Genomic DNA, 15395 nt, shown 5'->3' on the forward strand with positions numbered 1-15395 from the left:
GGTAGTTCGAGTAATGTTTTACGGTACCCGAACTACAGGAAATATCTCAAATATTTGCAATTCTATCCCTAATATGAAGACATGATTTGATTTGATTGAAGGACTATTGTTTATATATTACGTTAAAATGCTACTAGTATTCTGTCAAAATTGTTGGTTTTGTCAAATTCAGGAATATCGGGTAATACTCAAATCCGAATTATCGGGTACCTAAATTTCAAATAATGTTCTTTTAAAGTTCTTTTAAACTAAAATCAGGTATCAATTTTTAATACATAAATTTCCAATTACCAAAATTGTTGGGTTACCGAATGCCAACCCCAGTCATCATCCCATGCAGTCGCTTCAGTTGCGTTGCGTCGGAGTTGGGTAGGTCACTGGCCAGCAAGAGCGAGTTTAAGTCCGGCGAGCACCTCAAGCTCAAGGTCGAGCGCACACGCCAGATAGCATGTGGCCGAACTCCTGCTTTTTTAGGCCGTATCTTATATCGGCACGGCGTAAAAAAATATATATCTTGATTAAAAAGCAGCCACTTAAGTTCAAAAGAAACATGCTATTCATTGAAAAAACGTTATGTTCATTCGGTAAGTTTTACATTTCGAAAACCAGAGCTATAAGAAACATCAATGGTACAATACAATCAGTACATAATCAGAAGACAATAGAAACATTGCTGATGATTGGTCTTGTTGGTTGTTGCCTACTATTATATCCCAACACTAGATACTAAAATAACAAAAAAAAAAGGCATATAGCCATGCTATGGAAACTGTAATGCTATAGTACGTAATAAAACCCTTGATTTGCGCTTTCGGGGATAACTTGCCAGGCTCTCCTCGTATAACATAGGGACCAAGGGCATTATTTCAGTATGCAATGAATTTCTTCTCTCCAAGCATTGCTCTCCACCGGAGCATGCAGAACTATTCCCAAATAGAGCAGGCGAAGGATCTGAAAACTTGTGCTGCACACGAAGCGATTCCTGTGAACAGAGCTTCTCAATAGCACGTTTCAATTTGGCAATGTGAAGATTTTCAGGGACTGCAACACGAGAGGGTTGCTCTGTACTCCTGACACGCAGCACCTCGTCAAGATCATACAGATTCTCAATAGAACGCCTTGCTGGATCATAAAATCCCAATTTCCTCCCCGTGTTTAGCAAGATCTTCCTGTCCTTGGGATCGATAGCCCATGGCACCACAACATTTGCTCCGAGGGAATAGCCTGGCCAGCCTTCCAAATACACCGTGTATGTGCTATGCCACTGACCATGCTCTCGCTTCCAAATGTTCAGCTCTTGTACATCAGGGTCTGCAAGAACAGCACATAATGTCCCCTCAAGCTCAACCACAAAAGCACTCGAAGAACTTTGGCAGTTCCACGTAGCAATACATGGCGGACAGGGGAAGACAGCAAATTCACTTCTTGTTATGTCAAACGACACAACAGCCCTCGCGTCACTGTCGCCCAACCTTGGATCAGTCATCCAGTAGAGCACTCCAGCAAGATAGGCCGGCAGCATGTCACTCACAGGCAGAGGTGGCGGGAAGCAGTCTCTCAAGGAGCCCCTGCAACACTCGGAAACCATGCAGGTCAAGAAATATCGACGGGATTCAAAGTCCTTCAGGTGGTAAAACATTTCAACAATCACGTGATCCTGCGTCGACAGATTGAACCCCAGGCCAACATTCTTGCGGCCAAGTCCGAAAGCATGGCCTGCTTCTGGTATAAAACCGTAGTTAGGAGTGTGGTACACGCGGCAGAAACCTGTGCAGGGGTTGTAGAGATAATCCTCCAGCTCAGTGCTTAGCAGGTTCATGCCATGGCAAGGCTTGGAGCAGACCACCTTTGTGTCAAGCCATATATCATCATGACTACGAACGTGTTGGAGCAACTCTGAGCAGGGAGTAAAACTGAATGAGGATCGTCTAGTGATGTCCTTGCCCACAAGCATGATCTTAGGCCTCTTGTCCATGTTGTTATGCGAGTAATAAGAGCGCGCAAAGCTGTTACCCTCAATCAAGCTAAGCCACCGCCTGCAGACAAGTTTGCATCGCATGGTACAGTCAACTGGGAGTCGGAGCAAGATCTACCTAGCCGCTCTAGCCAGGGGAGCTGACAGGGCCCTCTCTTCATTTGTCTGATGTACTGGAGCAAGGCTCTCTTGAAATAGGGAGATGCTGATAAGAGCAAGATTTTCGGCTTGGTAAGATGAATGGGTCTCTCTGATTGCAATAACAGTTTCTTCTAGGGTCTGAGACATGGGGTCATAGACAATCACCTTGCGTTTGGATGTAGCAATGACTATCCTCTTCGTGGACGACCCACAGTTGCCAACAGAACCAAGAACTCTAATAATCTGAGGCTCAATTAAACGATCTCTGCCAACATGCTGCTGCAACAGATCAATGCGATGTTCCAATGACCAACCACCAGAGCCATAGTCATTCAGCTTCCAAATCTCCAGCACGCCGCTGACATTACGAAGGTCCCGGACCATGCACAAGTGGCCAGCAAGCTCCACCAAGTGCACACCTGATGATACCTCAAAGGGTGGCGACCAGACCCATGCAAAGGTCTCATCTGTTACGGAAAAGGATAGGATGGCAGCCCGTGGCCTTTTAACGAGGGACTGAGAAGCCAATGCAGAAATCCATTTGCAAATATTGGAAGCAGTTTATCATGTCTAGCATGGCTAATAGTTGCCTGAGCAGCCCTGCAGAATCTGAAGGGTACACCTGCAGCAGGTGGCTTCCAATCATCCCCATGATCACCACCCAGCGTGTATATCTCACACTTAATATGCTGCTTACCACCATAATCCCCACGGAATAACCTCACCACCTTGTACTTCTTCGTCTGGGCATTAAACCCAAGTCCAGCGGTCACATACGCCGCATTGTGGCACGGGGGCAACCGGGTAACTGCCCTTGTGCTGGTGCAAAAGGATCGTGGAGAAGGGTGAGGCCGTGGCAAGGCGCCGGCGTCACGTGGATGAAATCGCCGCCCCGCACATCGTCGAGAGTGAACAGCAGGGCGTCATTGGGGCCTGATGATGAGCTGGAGTACACCACGGTGGCGTCGAAACCAGCTGTTGGTGAAGTGAAGAACAGGTTCGGCAGTGCTGGCTCCGCTTCGGACTTAGCCATGTGGAGGCGGCAGAATTCGTCAGATGAAAGCTCTGCGTTCCAGGACCAGCAGACGGCCCGGAAACGAAGGATGTATTTGACTGGCAGCCGCAGGAACACCTCTGTCATTATCTCCTCCGGCAGGAAATGTGCAGCGACAGATGATGCTGCAGCCCTCCTCTTATTCCCCATCATCATGTCACCCAAATTTGGCCGACTCTGAGATAATCTGCACTGGAATAAACGCGAGAAAAAAGAATTGGTGTCAGGACAATCAGCTCCTTTGTACTTCGACCATGTAATGTAAATTCGGAGGAGTGAAGAGCCCTGAATTCCAATCTCGGCATAAAAGGCGTCGGCGGCGTGTACGTTAAGGCGAGATGATTCGTACCCCCAAAGATGCAAAAATCTCTCTTTTCCCCAGCTTTCATAAAGAGGGGGCATCGAGAGAGGTCTCAGCCGGAGTCCGAAACGAACACATCATGAACACAGGGTTTCAGGAATCCGAACAGGATTAAAGACTTAGCCCACAATCTCGGGTGTCAGCCGCGGCAGCTTGGTCAACGCCGGCCACCGCTCGTCCACATTTGGTAGCAAGCCGAAAGGGCGCCGGACAAGCGGTTGCCAGGCTGTCGACGTGGCCGCCGCCGGCCAGATGGGGCCAGCCTGCGCCCTGCGGCGAATACTGTGACCCCGCCGAAGAGAGGGAGGCGGAGAAGGCGCCCGGTCGGGCGGGTGTGCGGGCAGGGGTGGAGGGGTCGGAAATGGGGCTCCCAGGCGGGAGGATCTCGGGAGGACGGAGGTTGGGGAAGGGGATCGAGGAAGCCCGGACGACGGGAGCTCGGGAGGCCGTGGCACAGTTCGATTGATGGACCGGACACCCAGGCCCGTTCCGTTCACGCGAATCACGCCTGAGATAGTGTTGTTTCGGGAAAAAAAAAACTCTTTCGGTCCTAAAATAAATGTACCTCTTAGTTTTCGAAAAGTCAAAATTTTTAATGCATCTCGATGCTACATCATTTGATGGATGTTAACGAAGGACTTACGCTGCTACACTGATGCTCCTTCACAAGTGCACCCATACATCACTCATGCCCCTGGCCCTGCATTCAGTTTTATGTTGATCTAAATAAAATTTGCTGCAATCTGTATCTCGGTTTTTACTGCCAATGTTAGCTCTCTGTTTCAAGTGTTACATCATTGGTTCTACAAATTAAATGGAATAAGGGGCTACGGTATAAGTTTGTGAATGTAAAAAAAAGCTTGATTATTGATGATAAAAAAAAAATATGCATCTGGCTTTAAGTTTTTCTTAAAAAAATACATGCACCTAGCCATCTGAGATGACATGAATAAAATTTACTAGCTGCTTATCTAAGAATGAGAAAGATACCATCCAAAAGGGAAATATTATCCCCTTTTTGTTCTCTTCATTGGTGCTTTCTATGGGCTGCCCATATATAATTGTTTAGCTGTTTGAACTGACAGCGGCAATGGACGATTGGATATACCTGCCATTGATAGTTCTGAACTGCTGATGGCTGCAATTAGAGACTCCATAGAAAATCATGTTCGTGTCTATGACCTCCCTTACCACCTTCACCACTTACTCCTTCTGTCCCTAGCGGCCTAGCCCAGGCAATGTTTTCTATCACCAGTCTACTTCCTAATTTGTGATAACCTGACCTATGTTTCTTTGTGCAAATACACATTTGTGGTGATTTTCTTTTGCAACAAAATGTTTCTTTTTACCTTACAAGTTTGTAGCTGAATAACAGTGGGAGTTTATAGCTGAAGTTTATTAATTGCTCACAGAGATTAGATTTTGATAGATTCATGTGTTGTTAAGTCCTAAAAACATCTGTTTTAAAAAAAGGTCCTAAAAACATCTGATTCCATGTTAATTCCATGGATACTGTCATATTGATAGGCTTCCTACCAATCACTATGAGTGTTGTTTTAAAACTCTAATTAAATCAGTAGTTCATTGCCTACCTACTATTTTTTTTTGGATAAGCTGTCCAGTACGCAAAATGATGTATGGGGCATAGTTCCGACATAATTTGGCTAATAAAGTTGTGTTGTTTGATTTTTGCGGCTTAATGGTGACAAACCTGACTGATCAGGAATCAAAACCTTTTAGCATATGAGTTCATTTTGAAAATTGGATATTCCACAGCATGCAACATTACTGTACTGATCTAAGCCCTCAATTTTACTCTAATCACAGTCTTCACAGACAAGGTTGTAAAGTGTCCACACCTCTTGCTTGACTATAAGAGATGCTGTTGTTCCATGTTTTGAAATACATTTTTTCCTATATGTAATACTTAAGTTTTTGTATGTTGCAAATATTATAGTTCTTTGCTTATTCAACACTTCTTCGCCAATATGAATAACTGGTTCTTAAGCTGTTGTCTTCGTTGTTAAACTATGGTTCATACCTCTGTCCAATATGCATAGACAGTTTGATCAAATGGTCTTCATTTTATCTTTCTTGACTTGAACTGCTGTATATATTGAAAAAAGAACACTAAGTCGCTACACCTACAAACAACTGTAGGGCTTCTGTAGGGCTTTAGGGATGAAAACAGGGAGGCGCACATGAAAATGACATGATATAGAGGCCATGTGCTCTATATAAGGAACAAAATCAGTACGTATAGAGATAAGGAAACAAATATTAAGGACCAAAACCCACAAGGCTGAGCTAGCCATTCAACACACAATGGTAGATGTCAGCTCAGTGGCAGGAGCAACTAGCCCTGTTCGGCTTACCCAGAATCCGGCTTGTTCGGCTTGTTTTTTCAGCCGGAACAGTGTTTTTCTCTCACAACAATTCAGCCAGAACAATGTTTTTCAGCCAAGTTTCAGCAAGCCGAACGGGCCCAGTATAGTACATGAACAGTAGACTTATTCAACCAGCGGTGTAAAAACTACAATCGCACAATTTTGTGACAGCCGAGGGGAGGAACGAAATAACTCAATATATAGCTTCTTTCAGTTCCATGGCATGGACGGGTGTAAATGCACCATCAACGACTTCAGTTTCGAGCAACATGAAGTATGGAGAGCAGCAAAGTGATGTCCCCTCTTCCTCCTCGAAACTCTCTCAAAGTGAACCGTTCTAATTCATTGCACAGACAAGCACCTGAGTCTAGCGAGGGGAACTCCTCATCGTCGCTTCTTTCGGTGCTCGTGGCATGGTCGGGTGTGAATGCACTAGCAATGTCTTCAGTTTCCGAGCAACATAAAGTATGGAGAGCAGCAAAGTGACATCCCCTCTTCCTCCTCTAAACTCGCTCAGAGTGAACTGTTCTAATTCATTGCATAGACAAGCAAATGATTCCAACGAGGGGAACTCCTCATCGTTGCTTCTTTCAGTGTCCGTGGCATAGTCGGGTGTGAATGCACCATCAATGACTTCAGTTTCCGAGCAACATCAAGTATGGAGAGCAGCAAAGTGACGTCCCCTCTTCCTCCTCTGAACTCTCTCAAAGTGAATTGTTCTCATTCATTGCACAGATAAGCAACTGAGTCCAACGAGGGGTGCTCCTCATCATCACCAGTATCATTGTCAACTCGTTGTACATTAGAAACAGAATCATAAGAGTTTGAAAGAGAATGAGGAAGCATAAAACACAAGGGAACGATGAAGCATAAAACAAGGTTGTGGAGCACAACATACCTAGAAGCTAAGTCCTAAGATTAGGAAAACATCGCAACAAACTCAATAGTGGCATTGTGTCATGTGCCCTCGCAAGTTGAGCCCCTACGATCAGAGTACAAAGTACGGAGACAAGGCAGGGAAACATTTTTCTTTCTTGAATCTACAACAAGACATGGATATAGAGCATAGGATATCAGCACTTTAGCGGGCAGGGGATGTTAAGGACGATAACTGAATGTACCATTGTTGTGTAATCGGTACACAATCAGGGATCTTGTTGATGTAGATCCAATCGATAAGTAAAATAATACCTCACAAATGTCGATTTGTATCAGTAAAGAAGAAGCGTTCATAGTTTGTACCCAACAGTGACATATTTGAGAGACGCTTGTACCCAACAGGAAGATATTTGAGAGCCAGGGCACACCCAACCGTCATTGTGTTTTTCGTTGTGCAGTCTCATAGATGAACTAAAGTCAAACTCATTGACTTTGTGTTTTCCGCTAAGCAGTCTCATAGATGAATTAAGATCAAACTTATTGAAGTTAGGATCAGTCCCTTGTGGTTGCACCCCATAGTCCAATTGGAACATCCTATGGTAAGCATCCTCATTCTAAATAGATCCCTGATCGTGTATAACAAATTTGGCTTTGTAAGTATGGGATGGGCACTTAAATCCATAGGTGTTTATATAGTCAACTAGGTAGCGCGTCCGTACATTGCTACGGGATAGCTAACATTTTGTACTAAAAACACACGGATCGCACGATAACATAAAAATATTGTAAAAATTAAATACCAAAGTTAAAGTGACATTTAATCCAAAAAGCAAAGTTTATGAATTTAACATAGTCACGGAGCGCGCGGCGTCGCAGGCTACGATAAAACTAAAGGGCTCTATCATTTGGAGGGAACTGATATCCTCTCGTAGCAGCTCTTCCTCGCCTGTGGCTTGCCGGTGCCGGGAAGGAGAGGGCGAGGTTGCGGCGGATCTCGCGCCCACCTTCAAAAAAACATATAAACAAACTTCCCGGGAAAACTGACACACCTCTTGTAGATGTTTGCAAGAAGTCGGAGATCCACAGAGTACCTGTTTCTTCGTTACCATCCAAGCTATGACTTGCACTTTTATTTTCATCTGGCGCATAGCTCCCTTTACTTACAAAGACAAATGGTTGTAAAACGACTGTCCGATTGTTCTCGACAAACCACCAAGAAAAACAAACACCTTTAGGTATGTCTCTTGATCAGTGATCTTTTTTGCCATTGACTCAGATATGGTGACCAAATCTTCGTAATCTTCATCAGATATGGATGACGCCTGCAAATACAAAGTAAAGAAATGCGCATCAAGTAAAAGCAGCCATGGACACCAAGCCATAATACCTCAAGCAAGGAGCAGACGTGTACATCACCTTCACTTTATCCATGAATGAGAGTGATTCCTGTAAAGAATGGTGGTCATCCTGTGAGGGATCACCTGCTTGGACGAGGTGACTGAAACCTTATAGAACGTGAGTTTGGCCAACAAATACCTGAGATAGGATTTCTTCGCATTTTTGTACTGTGATTTCACCTTCAGGATTTGAACTGCAACACAGAAGAGAAGAACATATGTAACCAGGAACAAAAAGGATGGTTCGTAGAGTGCAGATATACTATTATACTACATGCCTATACCCTTGGTCAGCAATGTCCCGTGCCTGCCTAGACGAGCTCCTTGTAAGCATTGTCGCCCAGTTTGGCCTTAGCAAACATGAGGAACCCCACAGCCTCCTGAGTCCTGACCATGCATCTACAGCGCCCTCTTGAGCCGATCTTCATCACCGGCTTCCTCCATCGTCCGCAGGCAACGTACCGCCACAGCAAATACGCAAACACCTGCACTGCACGAAAATCCTGATTAGTGCAACATCAAGGAACACTACACCCTATACCACAGATCCAATCCTGTATTCCAGTACGATCGATTGAACTTCAAAGGGAGCGAGGTCGAACCAAGTAAGAGAAAGGAGCATGTCCATCTCATTCGTAAGTAATAACTACAAAGGGTCCATCCCTGCAATGGAATTTAACCAGAAATCTGCTTAGCTTTCCTATTTTAGTGAAGGATTAGCAACATCAATTTGTTTCTACCGTGAGAATTGAGATCAAACAACTGCAGGTAGCCTCACTTTTTCTCCCAGGAATAGCTTATAGCTCTCATACCTATCTTCTGAAATTTGTGGTTCCCCTTAATATGACTATATGAGTCAACCTGTTTGCAAAGGTAATAGACAGAACAGGCAAAGTACAGAATCTGAACTGAAACTACTTACATTTTGTACAAAAAAATAAGTACGAGTGATAAAGTGTAATATGTTTAGTCTGCTTATTTGGCTGAGTTATCAAATGAGCATGCAATTCCTGCAGGATCCATAATGACATATACATTGTCACCTCTAAAAAAACTCCACCTCTGAAAATAAAGGAAATATATGTAGGGGTCAGAGTATACTTATAATGTGACAGGGATCAGTATTGGCGAAAATGTATGACATTTGTAAATATCTTTAGTATTTTCCTCAGTCTTCCAATAGTAAGATTGGTGTAAAATACATCCCATGTGCACAACCCAAACCACTTTAGCATGTATGGCATCTGCAAGTTGAAAGTTCAGAACTCAAAACAGGAAGCAACACAAATTCAGATACCATTTCTCCAAGTAACATCCACAACCTCATTTTTTTTCCTGTGAGTAAATGTCTGCAAGTGCCTCTCAAGTTTCAACAGCTCTGCAGCAAGTTGATCTGCAAGAGCTTAAACAACATATCTGCATTTTCTTTCATTTAAATGGCAATAGCACATGATTGATTACTCATGAAGAAAAAGTTGAGAGCACATAGCTGTCACTCCAGTTCGGACCCAAAGGAAAGGAAACAATGGAATCCACCTCAAATTCACTAAAAATCGTCGAGAAATCAAAACTATTACCTTGAGGGCATTTCAGCAAACACTTGGACACTTGGTGGGCATCATCCATGTCAACCTGAGGCAATCGACGACTTCCAAACAGCAATGCTCGAGCAAAAATCCCCTCAATTCCAAGCAGCGATCTGAACAGACAACCAACTTGCAACCCAGTCCACGGAAAAGCTGTGTGATCTACGTATCGATCGATCTAACCGAGCCCTAGATTAGAAACCTAAATGGATAATCTCAATGAAGCCTGGACCTAGATGGCCTGGACTAACCTGGATGTTGAAATCACCGTCGAGGGAGACCTTGTGGGATCCCTCGCCCACGGCGAAGAAGTCCCCTGTGGCAGCGTTGGCGGCGCCGGGGCTTCGACAGCCCTCGAGCATCACCAGGCGCTCCCGCTGGTCGAGGTCGATGGCGAGCGCAGCGAGATGTCGAACTCGGAGAAGAAGGGGCCCTGTAGGGCGGTGTTGACGCAGTGCACGACGCAGAGCTTCCCCTCCTGCACCTCGTGGTACAGCAGCCCTTCCATTCTCATGGTAATTCCTCCCTTTATCGCGGCGCGCTGATCGCAAGTCGGTGTAGTTGCGGCTCGGGCGGGCGAGGAGGCAAGCGAGTAGGGAGGAGATGCCGCGGTGAGACGTGGCCGGATGGCCTTGCTGGGCGGGGCTGGCTTGGAGGGGAACGGCGGCGGCGTGGACGAATGCGTGGGGAGGGGGAGGGTACGTGGGAGAGGCGGCGGCGGCTTGGGTGCGCGCACGGGGAAGGGAGGGAGCGTGATTGGATGGGGATGGAGCGTGATTTGAGGGGAGGAGAGGGAGCGGGCGGCGGGCGGCGGGGGACGCGGTATCCACGGACGGGAACGAGAAGCGACTTAAAAAAAAGTCGCACAAAAAAAATAGTCTTATTTTTATTTTTTTTAGTGGTAGGAGATATAATGATACTCTGTAGCAGCCTCCTACACTTTTCTATATTCATATAAATCTCCCTCATGCTTATCCATCTCCCAAATAATTAGCATCTCATGCAAAATATCTAAATCTAGAATATTCCATACTTTAGCCTAAAGCATGGCAACAAACGTCTCATATTTTCTTGCCATTTACCTAGAAAGTTCCTTATGTGAATGTTGCCTATTGCATATGCGGAAGCAAACCAGTCACACCAAAAAATTATTCTATGAGGATATTTTTTCCTCTTCGAAGAATATTTTTCCTTTTGTTGAAACAATGAAAGTGCATCTAGGTCTCTAGTGGATTTTGGTGGTTGAATGAAAAATAATTAAATGACTGATGACTTTGATGGATTTTGGATAGGTTTCATTGCACCATATCAAACTCATGTCATATATCAAATAAAGAAAAGGTAAGTAAATTGCTAAAGAAAATGAGACAAAGAGAAATATGATGGAGACGTGGCCCGATCTTTTGATAGGTATGATATATTCGATTGGTGGAGAACTCGACGTTCATGATCGAGGCTTCAAACCAAGTATGTTTTGGACCCCTACAACAGCTACACCACAACCCCGTTGGTTATCAACCATGCACAACACAATTGACTCGCCTAGAAGCCTTTTCCTACAAGTAACAATGTGAAGAACCCAATCTGATATTACAAATAGGGATGAAGTATATCAATCTAGCATGAGTTTTGAGTCTTGACTCGAAAGGACTAATTGATGCAGGTGAATAAGAACAAGAATAAGGGCCCTAATTCATAGCAGTCGAACTCGGCGTTACAAGTGTTACAAATAATGTTTGTTTCATCAGGCAAACTACAACTAAACAAAATCCAACCCTAAAAAGTGTGGCAGGTACTAATTATGAAGTCTTGGTGTGCATACCCCTAGACGCGCCCCTAATGGGCTCTAAGACAATACACGGTCTAACAAACTAAAATACGGTGCCATAGCACCTTGCATATTCTGGCCGTAGACTTGTTTTGATGATTCTTGTTAACTCCGAAGGAATTTTGAGGTAGGACCAGTGACATTGGAAATTTTATGAAATTGTCTTTCCTATCATAGGTAGATAGTTGAAAACGGAGTCTATCGCCACTAGCCTCACCTTGCAATAATATATGGGGAGACCAGGGCAACCAAGTTAGGTAGCCGCTCGCCACCCCTTCTAGTACAGAGACACGCCTGCCGCTGCATTGCCGCTCAAGATTCCTATATTCTCTCCACTATCATCCCTATCTTGTTCCTCCATGCTCCCGCAATGGCTACTCGCCGAGCAATAACATGCCATTGCCGCTGTGGGGCACTAGCAGGCAGCCACCGAATACTACCACGTCACCGCTGGTGCCACTGCTACTGTACTCTCTCTCTCTCTCTCTCTCTCTCTCTCTCTCTCTCTCTCTCTCTCTCTCTACACGATGACTGGGTGGACTACTGCTGCCGCCACCCAGGTGCCGAGGCCTTCGCCTATCTCTTCGCCGGTGAAGAGCGCCTAGCATGTATTCCCCCCCCCCCCCCCCCCTTCTCTTTCTTGTTTGCTATGTGAAACTGAGTTCTCATTTAAAAAAAAATTGAGTTCTCAAACTCTAAGCTCAAACTATTTGGCTATTTGATGACGAGTAACTTCTAATTTCTAGCTTTTGCTTTTGCTTGTGTTAATGATTTTATTATGATGTAATAACAATTGTTCGACAAAAGAGATCTACCGCCACTAGTGTTTTATTTATGTTTGCCATCTTCTCCTTCCTCTTGATAGAGCACCTTTTGGATGAGTGCAATTGTTTTTTTTAAACGTAGAAAAGCTGCGTTTCATTGTATCATAGAGATAAAAAAAAGGGGGTCCCCAACAGGATCTTCACTCATACGGGAACCAAATATGAGTGAGGATGAGTGCAATTGTATTTGCCTTGTGCAGCGCAGCAGGGAATGGGATGCTACTGCCTGCTCCTTTGGCTCCATCACACTTTCCTCAGATGATGTTTTTATTTTCACAACATGATTTATATCCATCAAGTAATTGAAAAACAGAATGAGAGGGCAGCACCACCTCTCCTGATCTGTTTTGTGCGTTTGCAAATGTGTGGAGGCTGCCCACTCAAATTTCACTGCCAGAACCAGAAAACCTTTCAACCTAGGCAAGGCCGCAAGGCTCATCTTCACTAGTGCACGGAGGGAGGCAGCAGCTGATTACACCTATGTTTAATTTCTTTTCAGAACATCAAAGAAACAAAGGTAGCAACATACTATTTGTTGACGCAAAGATTGGTCCCACACCTCGTGATCTCGAATTTTATTTGCCACTTTGGTTTTGACAACAATAGTTTATTTTACGACTAAAATTACTTCAGATTTTAGACTTGTTTGTTGTTGACACGGTAAAATATGGTGGATCATTGCAGTAGTAGTCTAACATGTACAATCTGGTAGCATAAAAAATGATTTGAAATGATCCGGTGATTGACTACTATTTTTATCTATGGGACTGCTCGCATGCACCAGCAATTTGACTACTGTATCTTACAGAACTTTTGTCTTGACAGGGCCTCTCGGTATCTTGTTGAGCACATTGGAGTCAACCTTCTTGTAGAATTTCTTGAGGTCTTCATGGCCCTTGGCCACAAGATGGTCCACTTCTGTTTCGTATCTTTCATATAATGCCGGTAAAGTCAGAGCACACAAAAATCCTAGTCAAGAAAGTCATGATAAATCGTCAGAATATATATGAGTACATATGCACAAGCTGTTCTTTTTTGCATGCTGTTATGCCTTTGGCCCTTTGCTGATGCGTCTCTTTGTGCATCCTCTTTAGATACTTACCAACATATAACAGTGTGGTGAAGCTGCAAGTATCGCCAAGTATTGCCAGTATCCACAGAGACCCAATCACCTTATATCACAGTAATAAAGAAACAAAAGCAATATTTGAGTGAGTTCACAGAGCTGGATGTTGACAGAAATAAATGGCACATAGGCTATTTTGTAAACTTCATATGCTTAACGAATTTTCTCTAATCAGATCGAAGGTTGAGATTGCTTTATGCCACTGAACAACTTGTGACATCAGTTTATATTTCTCTGTTGAGTTTTCAGAACTGCAAGTCAGTAAAACTCTAAATCTATGCGTGGCAACAATGTGACTGTCATAGGACTTGGTGATACATACTACTGGACACAGATCGAAGAAGCAAATCATGCTTACCATGAGGAACTTCTTGAGATCCTTCCCGCATGCAACGTCATACAGGATTGACACAAAGTGAGCCAGTTTGTAGTGGATGGTCTGTGCAACTTCTCTGAACGCTTGTTCAGAAACGATCACCTCTGGGATCTGTGGAGGCGGCCTGCAAAAACGCGAGGTTAATTGAGACTTTTTAACTTATCATCCCTTTATTTATCCAGTGAGATGTAGCTATAGAAACTTAGACGCCATGGTAATGCAGACCTGTCAAAGAGAGGCGCAGCGTTCGACCAAATGAAGAGCAGAAGCATCCCAAGCAGCGCAATGTGGCAAAGGAGCGTTACTATGTTGTACTCCACCACGTCGAACAGGAACCAGACCAATGTTGCCCCTGCGAGGATGCCTGCTGACAAGTTTCTGTTCCTCCATAGCAGGACGTCAGAAACTGCAAATCCAAAAGACTTCAGAGATCATAGAGCCGATTCAGTCAGGCTCAGGCACCAGCAGCGCCTGAAACGCTGCTGAGACACGAGAGTTTTCAGAAAAATACTACTGCTACTAGAGCATTGCACCTTTCTGGCCACCGAGTAGCTTATCAACTGATTTGCTCCTCTGAAATACTAGCTTTGTCGTCGGTCCATCGTCGTCGTCGGAAGAATCGGTCTGAACATGAGTAAGCTTGGCTTGAGACATCTGAGAAATACCTGCTGCGTTTGGTAGTAATTCGTCTGGTCCCGATGACAGCTCTTGGCCTTATAAGCTGCCAGGTACTAGGACAGGAATACATAGGATCTTGGCACGAGAAGGCAAGGACAGCTTTGTGCTGGAGGGAACAGGGGAACGAACGAATATGGAGCAAGGATTGCTTCAGCAGGAGGTGTTCCAACAGCTCAGGGATTCCTTCTTACAGCCTTGAAGCCACATAAAGTCGTCGCAAAAAAGATTCACTGCAAGTATCTTGCATATGGGACTTGTTTATTGTTGTGGATTTAAACAAATGCAGCATCTTTACCTTTTTACAACTGGTTTAATTGGAGAAGAAGTCCTTTTCATGGATTAGCCTTATGGTAAAAGGCAAGATGTTTTTTAACCTGATTGCTGAATGAACTTTGTTTGGTTTAGTTTTCAGATTGTATATGTTAGCCCTCAAGATCACCGGCTCAGGTGAGTCGACCACTCACCAGTCTGGCCGACCACAGCCGAGCACGACAGACGCTGTCCGACCACACACTATGGCTAGAGGTAGAAGAAGGGAGAGAGAACATAGCATACACACACAACAGAGACACCAGCGTTGACCGGAGCTTTGTTATAGGAGATGGCAAATCTGAACTCTCTTTTTACTGAGGTGCAGTGGCAAACTATATATACAACTCTATCCATCTAGTCCTAGTACAGCTGTTGTGCTGCTACAGTTACTAGATATGACAGCAAGACTGACTTTGGCGCATGGCCCTGCAGCTGCTACAGTGCAACAACAGGGAGCCCTTTACGGCGCCG

General features: G+C 44.5%; 2 protein-coding genes and 1 pseudogene across 15 annotated transcripts; all 3 read right to left on the reverse strand.

The window, feature by feature from the left end:
• Positions 1-614: 614 nt before the first annotated feature.
• Positions 615-4012, reverse strand: LOC136517088 (uncharacterized; annotated as a pseudogene).
• A 2832-nt stretch (positions 4013-6844) lies between these two features.
• On the reverse strand, positions 6845-10589 carry LOC136516424 (uncharacterized). 14 transcript variants are annotated; one of them, XR_010774056.1, is made up of 11 exons: positions 10032-10589; positions 9772-9958; positions 9517-9587; positions 8935-9438; positions 8797-8857; positions 8479-8679; positions 8334-8388; positions 8214-8243; positions 8027-8119; positions 7889-7951; positions 7428-7801 (listed from the first exon to the last, which is right to left on the reverse strand). XR_010774056.1 is itself a non-coding variant. In XM_066509816.1 (9 exons), the coding sequence occupies exons 5-9, from the start codon at positions 8526-8528 to the stop codon at positions 7634-7636; spliced, it is 552 nt and encodes a 183-aa protein (XP_066365913.1). In that variant the 5' UTR covers positions 8529-8679; positions 8797-8857; positions 8935-9438; positions 9517-9587; positions 9772-10589; the 3' UTR covers positions 6845-7633. The 14 variants fall into 14 exon arrangements, 9 of the variants coding, with proteins under 9 accessions (XP_066365913.1, XP_066365909.1, XP_066365908.1 ...); XR_010774054.1 differs by having other exon boundaries at positions 7434-7801; positions 7889-8119; XM_066509816.1 differs by having other exon boundaries at positions 6845-7951; positions 8473-8679; positions 9772-10589.
• A 2500-nt stretch (positions 10590-13089) lies between these two features.
• LOC136514902 (reticulon-like protein B9) lies at positions 13090-14594 on the reverse strand. Its single transcript, XM_066508611.1, has 5 exons — positions 14468-14594; positions 14160-14340; positions 13917-14058; positions 13535-13604; positions 13090-13401 (listed from the first exon to the last, which is right to left on the reverse strand). The coding sequence occupies exons 1-5, from the start codon at positions 14586-14588 to the stop codon at positions 13235-13237; spliced, it is 681 nt and encodes a 226-aa protein (XP_066364708.1). The 5' UTR covers positions 14589-14594; the 3' UTR covers positions 13090-13234.
• Between the last annotated feature and the right edge of the window lie 801 nt (positions 14595-15395).

The sequence above is a fragment of the Miscanthus floridulus genome, chromosome 17, assembly GCF_019320115.1.
Source record: "Miscanthus floridulus cultivar M001 chromosome 17, ASM1932011v1, whole genome shotgun sequence".
In the NCBI taxonomy this organism is placed as follows: Eukaryota; Viridiplantae; Streptophyta; class Magnoliopsida; order Poales; family Poaceae; genus Miscanthus; species Miscanthus floridulus.

What these genes read in the sequence shown, in the direction of transcription:
- LOC136516424 (XM_066509812.1), bottom strand. Translation starts at nt 8,528, where the DNA reads ATGCTTACAAGGAGCTCGTCTAGGCAGGCACGGGACATTGCTGACCAA. An exon ending in GCGAAGAAATCCTATCTCAG is followed by an intron (nt 8,244 to 8,333) that starts GTATTTGTTGGC and finishes CATTCTTTACAG; the next exon opens with GAATCACTCTCATTCATGGA. An exon ending in CATTCATGGATAAAGTGAAG is followed by an intron (nt 8,120 to 8,213) that starts GTGATGTACACG and finishes TTGTATTTGCAG; the next exon opens with GCGTCATCCATATCTGATGA.
- LOC136514902 (XM_066508611.1), bottom strand. Translation starts at nt 14,588, where the DNA reads ATGTCTCAAGCCAAGCTTACTCATGTTCAGACCGATTCTTCCGACGAC. An exon ending in GCTACTCGGTGGCCAGAAAG is followed by an intron (nt 14,341 to 14,467) that starts GTGCAATGCTCT and finishes TTGGATTTGCAG; the next exon opens with TTTCTGACGTCCTGCTATGG. An exon ending in ATCTCAAGAAGTTCCTCATG is followed by an intron (nt 13,605 to 13,916) that starts GTAAGCATGATT and finishes CTGTGATATAAG; the next exon opens with GTGATTGGGTCTCTGTGGAT.